This window comes from Rhagoletis zephyria, unplaced genomic scaffold, assembly GCF_001687245.7.
Source record: "Rhagoletis zephyria isolate East Lansing unplaced genomic scaffold, Rhagoletis_zephyria_1.1 Rzeph_scaffold_18880, whole genome shotgun sequence".
Lineage (NCBI taxonomy): Eukaryota > Metazoa > Arthropoda > Insecta > Diptera > Tephritidae > Rhagoletis > Rhagoletis zephyria.
In genome coordinates, this window is record NW_016175941.1 from 1 (window position 1) to 9,617 (window position 9,617).

Here is a 9,617-nt window from a genome sequence, read left to right on the forward strand (position 1 = left end):
AAATCGATGAGATCACTGGCATTGCGGCGTGTGAGGCTGGTTGCATTCTCGAAAATTTGGACAGAAAGGCGCGTGAATTAGATTTTGTAGTGCCATTGGATTTGGGCGCCAAAGCGAGTTGTCACATTGGTGGCAATGTTTCTACCAATGCTGGTGGTTTGCGGGTGGTGCGCTATGGCAATCTGCATGGCAGCGTTTTGGGTTTGGAAGTGGTAAGTGACACATGCCAATATTATAAAACTGACCGTCTAACAAAAAGCGACAAGCTTAGGTGCTAGCGAATGGTGAAGTTCTAGATTTAATGTCCGACTTCAAAAAGGACAATACTGGCTATCATTTGAAACATCTCTTTATTGGCGCCGAGGGCACTTTGGGTGTGATAACCAAAGTGTCACTTTTGTGTGCGCCACAGCCGCAAGCACAACATTTGGCGTTTTTGGGTGAGCGCATTTCGTCATGCATTATAAACTGTGTAACATTATAGGTATGAAAATTTTCTTCAAGGTTTGCCTAATTTTGATGCAGTGCTCAAAACCTTTTCGAGCGCCAAACGCCACTTGGGTGAGATTCTATCCGCATGTGAAATGATTGATGCCCCCACCCTGCAGGCTGACTTTGATCATTTTGAATTGAAGTGAGTTTCGAAAAATGAATGTTATTGTTGGCAAAACCCCCTGGGGCTAACCACTTTTCTCCCGCATCGTAGTACACCAATCGGAAGTTTTCCATTTTACATGCTACTCGAGACTTCCGGCAGCAATGGTTCACATGATTTGGAGAAAATAAATCGTTTTGTTGAATTTGGCATGGGAAAGGGTGAAATTATTGATGGCACCATAGCGAGCGAAGCACGTAAAATGCAGGAAATCTGGAAGCTACGAGAAATAGCGCCAATAGCTTTAGGAAAAGATGGCTATTGCTTTTATTACGATCTCTCATTACCGTTACGCGAATTCTATAGTATAGTCGATGTTTTGAGGGAGCGTGTAGGACCGCTGGCGACACGAGTCACTGGATTTGGACACTTGGGTAGATATGGAATTTTTATTTATTTATTTATTTTTCTATCTCTGACTGCGTTATTTTCTTGTTAAATACATTTTGCATTTTTTTAGATAAATTTATTTACCGTATTCAATTTTACTATGTATGTATTTCTTCCTTTAATCAGGCGACTCCAATTTGCACTTGAACGTGTGCTGCACCGAATACACCCAGGAACTTTATCACAAAATAGAACCTTTCATCTATGAATACACTCACAAGCTAAGAGGCAGCATAAGTGCTGAACATGGCATTGGTTTTCTCAAGAAAAACTACTTGAGATACAGTAAAGCCTCTGAAGCCATAGCAATGATGAGAGATGTGAAGAAGTTGCTGGACCCCAACGGTATATTAAACCCGTATAAGGTGTTGAACTAAATGGCGATTTTATATATATACACTCGTGGACACAGAATTAAGTCATTGGCATTTTGATTCCTTGTATCATTATTAAAACGTATTTTAGATAAAGAAAAATGAGACAGTACTTCTCATTTATTTTGGCTTAATTTTAAAAATAACATACAAAAAGAGGTACTTCACTTTAGTAAAAAATATTTTCATAAAATTTTTGTGATGATCGTTCTTACTGTTTGGACGTATAATTAAATCATCTGAAAATAAAATATCTATGAAAGGCAAATTTGCATTTTTTGTATTGTTATTGAATCGAACCTTTAATACTTCGTAGGATAACCGTTTTGACGTACTACCTCAGCGCATCTGTTGGGCATTGTTTTTACAAGAGCAGCACATTGAGGCGGAGCAACATTATTCCATTCATTTTGAAATTATCTCCCACAGAGAGGTTTTATTTGAAGGTTTTTTGGCGGCCACTCCCCGTCCCAAATCGGGACTTTGGGCTGGCCATTCAAGAACTCTAATTTGCTTCCAGTCGTTGTCATGTTGAAATTTCCATAATAAGGGCAAATTATCGGCATACTCATCAAAGAGATTACATATTTTCAAGGATACTCTTATACATATCACCTGTCATTTTGCCATCGATTTTCACTATCGGACCAACTCCGGACGAAATAAAGCACCCCCCGACCATAACCGATGACCCACCATGCTTTACGGTTTTTTTTCGTGTATTTTGGATCCAAATGGAAGTTGACTGGCCGCCTTACGTAATGCCTACCATCATTTCCAAAAACATTGAACTTGGATTCGTCGCTCCAGACAACAACTTTCCAGAAATCATGGTCGCGGTGAAGGTGCTTCTTCGCGAAACGTAAACGCTGTAAAACATTTTTCTTGGATATGTTTGGCTTTCGTCCGGCTATTCGTCCATGTAAATTTTTTTTCATATTAGAAGTTAATTATTTTAATTTCAAATTGGTCATCATAACTGTATCAGTGTGATGAATTCAATTTGCGGATGGATTTCTTGAAAAAAAAAAACCTACATATACATATCTAACCATTAATAAAGACTGCTTGCATTTTTATTTAATTCCAAAAAATAAAAAATATCTACTTAGTTGTTGATTTGTTTGCATGTTTTGGTTGGTTTTAACAAAAAACTGTAAAAATTGCGTTTCACTCTGAATTAGTGATAGGTAGATAAAAATTTCGTATTCAGGTTGGAATTGATAATTGCATTGTTGCGCAGGCGGAATTAATGATAGGCCTGGTAGAAATGTCCTAACCAACCACCATTTTACTCCCTATTTAATTCAGTGGAATCCTATCAAACTGCTACTCAATACATACATACGCATGTACAAACATATCGTGTACGCCATTGTCATTTGCTTTTACCGACAGCAAATAGAAACGGCAAATTTGTTTCCTTCATCATCAACTGCCTATTGAATTGAAACACACACATAAATACAAACGGCAAAAAATTGTGTTTCCGGCAAACAACGACACCAGTAACCGGAGGCCCAGTAACGGGCCCCATTCTCTTTGAAAAGGTGTGGCTATATACAAAGAGAATATGCCAACATCTCTTCAACAAATACAAACATACTTCCATTCTCTTAAGAAAATCGTGGTATCTTCCTTTTGTTTTATGTTGACATTCTGACACATTAGGAAAAGTTCCTAACCGATTCGCGGTAGTGTATAAACGTCCCAAACCGGTAACAAGAAATGTCAAATGTCAAAAACGATGGCGAACGGGGAAGAAAAGAGAAACGCAGTTGCCACACTAGACTAATTTTCTTTTAAATAAAATTATTGGAAGATATTCATAATCAAAATAAAATCGAATTTAAGTTAGTGGCAGTCTTTTGACATAAGTTCCAATGGAATATGCCCCATTGCTTTTATTCGAAAGTGTTGAAATTTTCACTTACGTAATTGTAAACTCTTCTATAAAAATACGTGCTTACAGTTCGTTAGAGGCAATCACCTATATCCTAAGATTTATTCGTCTAAAATGAAAACTTTTGTGAATAAAACATTTTAAAAATATAATCATAATTAGTTTGAGGTGCGATGAAACTTACGCGATTTGTAAAAACACGAACTTCATGCGAACACATCTGATTAAAAGATGAGTTGATATTGGCACATTGAAAAAAGTGTTGCGTCTGTGTCTGCACATTTATTCAGCCAAAATGGTTGGAAAAACAGTTAAAGGATTATGCGAAGAGTATTCAGAGACCGTCCCTATGCTTTAGACGTCTCCGAAACAATTGGGGTATTCGCAAAGGAGTCGTAAGTGTTGTATTGTTGTATGAAGACTTCAAACGGCTAAAAATTTATTAAGGGGTTCGCAAGATACTATAAATCATACATTTTATGAATTTTCAGTGTTAAAAAATAGTTGGTTGTCATAGGTGGCTCCAAGTCCCCGAAACATTTATTCAGGCTTTTAAAGTTTACGACAATCAGCAAGACCACACTGTTAGTCACCCTGTGACATTCCTACATTCTAATTCATATACATACATACGTCAAAATTCAGAATGATAGAATACAAATCGGCAAAAACCAAAGTAGCGGTATCCCTGATGGCGCCACCATTGCTTTTCACCGTGCTGTAAATTTCCTCGTCACTACCGAATATTCTGGAAAATCATCTTACCATCATTGGCGAAGAAAATATCGACGAGAGCAGACGTGCCAGACCAAATACAGTGTTGAAACGCGCGCAATTAAGCGTGCCAAGTAGAAAATCAAATATTTAAACATTTTACATTGCAACTTATTTTAAATAAAACACCAACTACAAGCGTCAATCTACGCCAATCGTCTTATCATTTCTACAGTTTTCAACACTTGCTGGTACGTCTGCGAGGAACAAATTCGAGTTTTCAACACTTGCTGGTACGTCTGCGAGGAACAAATTCGAGTTTTCAACACTTGCTGGTACGTCTGCGAGGAACAAATTCGAGTTTTCAACACTTGCTGGTACGTCTGCGAGGAACAAATTCGAGTTTTCAACACTTGCTGGTACGTCTGCGAGGAACAAATTCGAGTTTTCAACACTTGCTGGTACGTCTGCGAGGAACAAATTCGAGTTTTCAACACTTGCTGGTACGTCTGCGAGGAACAAATTCGAGTTCTCAACACTTGCTGGTACGTCTGCGAGGAACAAATTCGAGTTTGCAACATTTGTGGTACGTCTTTGAGGAACAGGATTGAATTTTACAACTTTCGGGTGTGTCACCATGGTGTAGATCTGGAGTTGCATAGTTTCTGGCACGAAACCGGCGCAGTTGTCATAGCTTATTAACACGTCTGCCCGGCATAAGGGGTGCATGTCACGCGAGTCGGATATTTATTTTCTACGGAGCCGAGTGGTGGAAAGGGTAGCCAGCGAAAGCGAGTCATCGTTTGAAAGTACGATAATGGAGGATTCAGTACGGTCAGCCACAGCGGGTGAAGACCACTTGAACGCTATTATCGCGACTTTAAATGCCTTGCGGGCATCAGTTGAAGAGTTGCGGAACAGTACGCTGGAAAGCCAGAGGGACATCGTGAGACTACGAGAAGAAATGCAACCACAAAGTGAAGAAAATGTAACTGTACATCCAGCACCAAGCGAGGTAAGACACACAGTTGTGCCAGCCACAGATTTGGCGGTAAAATTTTACGACTTGCCAACGTTTAGCGGCAATGCCGAAGAGTGGCCTCTGTTCGTAGCCAACTTTAACGAAACTACGCAGGCATTTAGCTACAATAATCGACAAAATTTAATGCGATTACAAAAGTGCTTGGTGGGGCCAGCAAAAGAANAGAAATGCAACCACAAAGTGAAGAAAATGTAACTGTACATCCAGCACCAAGCGAGGTAAGACACACAGTTGTGCCAGCCACAGATTTGGCGGTAAAATTTTACGACTTGCCAACGTTTAGCGGCAATGCCGAAGAGTGGCCTCTGTTCGTAGCCAACTTTAATGAAACTACGCAGGCATTTAGCTACAATAATCGACAATATTTAATGCGATTACAAAAGTGCTTGGTGGGGCCAGCAAAAGAAGCAGTGGTATCAATGCTAATTTACCCTGACGACGTGCCAAATGTGTTGAACGAGTTGGAGTTTAGGTTCGGTAGGCCCGACATTTTAGTAAAATGGCAGCTTAGTAAATTACAACAACTCCCGACTATAGCCGAGCACAAGCCTGAGCAGATAGTGCCATTTTCTACCAAGGTGCGTAATGTGGTAGCGTTTTTGAAATCTGCGAAGTGTGACCAGCACTTATCGAACGTTTGCTTACTAGAGCAAATGATTTGCAAATTGCCTCCGAACAAACAGTTCGACTGGGCCAAGCATGCCGCTACGCTGAATAGGTACCCCACAATAGAAGATTTTTCTGCATGGCTTAGTGACTTGGCTAGAGTTGTTTGTTTGATGCCGGCTGCCAACACAAATATTTACAAGCATAATGTGTCGTCAGCTAATCCTCGACGTTTGATGCACATACAAGATGAAAGGCCAGCAGAGCCCATGAAGTGTTTCCATTGTGGCGGCAACCATTCAATCGCAAGATGTGAAGCCTTTAGAACGGTAGGTGTAGCAGAAAGATGGGAAGTGGTAAAAAGGTGCCAACTGTGTTTTGCTTGTCTTCGCAAAGGACATAGTTCGTCGAAATGCCGNCCACAATAGAAGATTTTTCTGCATGGCTTAGTGACTTGGCTAGAGTTGTTTGTTTGATGCCGGCTGCCAACACAAATATTTACAAGCATAATGTGTCGTCAGCTAATCCTCGACGTTTGATGCACATACAAGATGAAAGGCCAGCAGAGCCCATGAAGTGTTTCCATTGTGGCGGCAACCATTCAATCGCAAGATGTGAAGCCTTTAGAACGATAGGTGTAGCAGAAAGATGGGAAGTGGTAAAAAGGTGTCAACTGTGTTTTGCTTGTCTTCGCAAAGGACATAGCTCGTCGAAATGCCGGTCTAAGAAGCCTTGTAATATAAATGGCTGTACAAGGTACCACAACCAATTGTTACACAGTGATAAACAACAAACCGTACCGCAACAAGCAACCCAACGACAGATTAGCACGCAGCCGCTGCTGAATTGCCGTCTTGTACAGCAGACATCCAAGCAGCTATTTAAAATTCTTCCGGTTAACCTTTATGGGCCGAATGGTAAATACAAAGTTTTGGCAATGTTCGATGAAGGGTCAGCGATCACAATAATAGAAGACGAGACTGCTAAGAGCATTGGGCTTAAGGGTCACCGTCAACCCCTTACACTCCAGTGGTACAACGACAGGGTCGTGACCGAGGAATCATTCAAGGTAACCTTTGAAATTGGTAGCTGTTGCGATAATACTAGATTTTCATTGAAAAACGTACATACGGTAAAAAATCTGAATTTACCTAAGCAGTCTTTTGTTAAAGAAGATTTCTACCATTTAAGGGACCTGCCATTGCAAGACTACAGCATGGCGAAACCAGTTTCGTTGATCGGTTTAAATGAAGCACATTTAGGTATCAGCTCGAGTACCGTTCTGGCTGACCATGAGAGTCCGGTGGCTATCAAAACGTCATTGGGTTGGGTGGCGTATGGCCCGACCAAGTTTGTGTCAACGACAGGCTTGCGAATTTTGCACGTGCGAGAATGCCAACAGCTACACCAACTGGTTTCAAACTATTTCGAAACGGATAACTTAGGCATAAGCCCAGTTACAGAGAAGCTCGAGTCCGACGCAGAGAAGCAAGCAAACGCTATATTGAAGTCAACAATGCGGCAATTAGGTAATCGCTACGAAGTCGGGCTTCTGTGGAAAACCTTTCCACCTCAGCTTCCACGCAGCCGAGAGATGGCGGTAAAGCGTTTGATATCGGTTGAAAGGAGGATGAGCCGTGACGAAGAGTTTGCACTCCGGTATAAACGTGAGATAGCCAAGTATGTGGAAAAAGGGTACGCCAGAAAGGTAACCGATGAAGAACTCAATGCGTCACATCCGCAAATCTGGTATCTGCCGCACTTCGCTGTTTTCAACCCGAACAAACCTAGCAAGCTTCGCATAGTTTTCGACGCCGCAGCCTCAGTCAATGGAGTGTCACTGAATTCAGCTTTGCTGAAAGGCCCCGAGCAGGCACAACCGCTACTACGCATATTGTTACAGTTTAGACAAGGGAAGATCGGAGTTGCGGCAGATATCNATAGCCAAGTATGTGGAAAAAGGGTACGCCAGAAAGGTAACCGATGAAGAACTCAATGCGTCACATCCTCAAATCTGGTATCTGCCGCACTTCGCTGTTTTCAACCCGAACAAACCGAGCAAGCTTCGCATAGTTTTCGACGCCGCAGCCTCAGTCAATGGAGTGTTACTGAATTCAGCTTTGCTGAAAGGCCCGGAGGAAGCACAACCGTTACTACGCATATTGTTACAGTTTAGACAAGGGAAGATCGGAGTTGCGGCAGATATCAGAGAGATGTTCTCACAAATAAAGGTACGACCGATAGATCAACACGCACAACGTTATTTATGGCGGAACGGGGACCCCAACGAACCTATACAAGAGTTGTTGATGACAACGATGATTTTCGGTGCAGTTTGCTCACCGTGTATCGCCGAGCGCGTGAAGAATAAAAAAGCCGAAAGATTTGAAACAGAATTCCCGAAAGCTGCATCTACCATAATAAATAATCACTACGTCGATGACCTGGTTGCCAGTTTTGATGTTGCACACGAAGCCATTACAGTCTGTCAACAAATTGTAAACATCAATTTGGAGGCAGGTTTCGAATTACGAGATTTCATATCCAATTGCAGTAACGTAGAGAGAGCGTTGAACAAAACACCACCAACAACGCGTGAAATAATTAACATGGAACGTAGTGAAACCGCCGAAAAGGTCCTCGGCATGTACTGGAACACCAAAGAAGACGTATTCGAGTTCCATACGAAGTTTCATCGCGTACCGCAATCAGTGCTTTCTAGTGAGCGAGCTCCGACGAAGCGGGAGTTACTCAGCATCGTAATGGCAGTTTTCGACCCATTTGGGCTATTGGCGAATTTCTTAATCTCTTCGAAGATTATGGTGCAAGAAACCTGGAGGCAAGGCATCAACTGGGACGAAGCTCTTTCTGCAGATCTGACAGCGAAATGGATACCCTGGTGGAAAGAGTTTCAGCGCATCAGAAATTTTCAGATTCCACGGTGCTACTCGGCCAATATCTCATGTAGCAGCAACATAGAACTACACATCTTTGTCGACGCTAGCCAAGTAGCATTTGCAGCAGTTGGTTACTTCCGCGTGGTGCACAACGGCGTAGTGGACGTGACTTTCGTAATGGCTAAAACTCGCACCGCCCCTAATCGCTTAATGTCTATTCCTAGACTTGAGTTGCAAGCAGCAGTACTGGGCACCAGATTAAGTAAGATGCTTGTTAGCTACCACGACTTCAATATCAGCCGCATTCTGTTTTGGAGCGACTCGCAGACTGTATTGCAATGGATTTATTCCACCGAGAGAAAATACAAGGCCTTCGTAGGTCATCGCATTGCTGAAATCATAAGCGTAACTGTTCCTGAGCAGTGGCGTTGGGTTCCCACTAATAGCAACCCAGCAGACGCAGCTACACGGCCGTCAAATCCACCTAGGTTCAATACAGATGACCGCTGGATCAACGGCCCTGAATTCCTTAAGTACAATGAGCTACATTGGCCAGCCACTATTGTCGAGCGTCCCGCAGTAATGCTTGAAGAAGTTCAACCCAGCCGTCTCCTTTATTGCCAGGCAAGTAAAAATTTCATTGATTTTACTAAATTTCGTTCATACTTGAAGATAAAACGGATAGTCGCATGGGTGTTACGAGCCAAATTGTTGTTTAATAGAAAGTCAGTCAATATGCGTCTGTCGAATGTACTTACCGCTGCGGAAATTGAAGAAGCAGAGATAATGATCTGTAAAACGGTGCAGCAAGAGTGTTTCGCAAGCGAGATTTCAGACCTCTCTTCGTCGCGTCAGCTTTCCAGACAGAATGCAGTGTACAGTCTCACACCCTATCTCGACGAAAAGGGTCTTCTGAGGTTAAATGGTCGCATCGATATGGCAACGTATTTACCTTTCGAGACGCGTCATCCTATTTTATTTCCGGCGAAGCACATCGTCGCGGAACTAATCGTAAAGCACCATCACGAGAAAGGTC

At 42.1% G+C, this 9,617-nt stretch overlaps 2 protein-coding genes across 2 annotated transcripts; one reads left to right on the plus strand and one right to left on the minus strand.

The window, feature by feature from the left end:
* Nucleotides 1-5: 5 nt before the first annotated feature.
* Nucleotides 6-1,581, plus strand: LOC108380307 (D-2-hydroxyglutarate dehydrogenase, mitochondrial-like; the record flags this gene model as incomplete). The annotated part of the gene is made up of 5 exons (XM_017636681.1): nt 6-212; nt 272-440; nt 505-634; nt 707-1,029; nt 1,172-1,581. Coding segments are annotated over 5 exons (1,080 nt in total), but the record flags the coding sequence as incomplete, so codon positions are not given.
* Nucleotides 1,582-4,230: 2,649 nt separating this feature from the next.
* On the minus strand, nt 4,231-4,617 carry LOC108380309 (uncharacterized). Its single transcript, XM_017636682.1, has 2 exons — nt 4,330-4,617; nt 4,231-4,287 (listed from the first exon to the last, which is right to left on the minus strand). The coding sequence occupies exons 1-2, from the start codon at nt 4,615-4,617 to the stop codon at nt 4,243-4,245; spliced, it is 333 nt and encodes a 110-aa protein (XP_017492171.1). The 3' UTR covers nt 4,231-4,242.
* Nucleotides 4,618-9,617: the final 5,000 nt, after the last annotated feature.

Coding starts and splice junctions, on each gene's coding strand:
- LOC108380309 (XM_017636682.1), bottom strand. CDS start 4,617: ATGTTGCAAACTCGAATTTGTTCCTCGCAGACGTACCAGCAAGTGTTG. Junction 4,288..4,329: donor TTTGTTCCTCGCAGACGTAC/CAGCAAGTGTTG, acceptor TCGCAGACGTAC/CAGCAAGTGTTGAAAACTGT.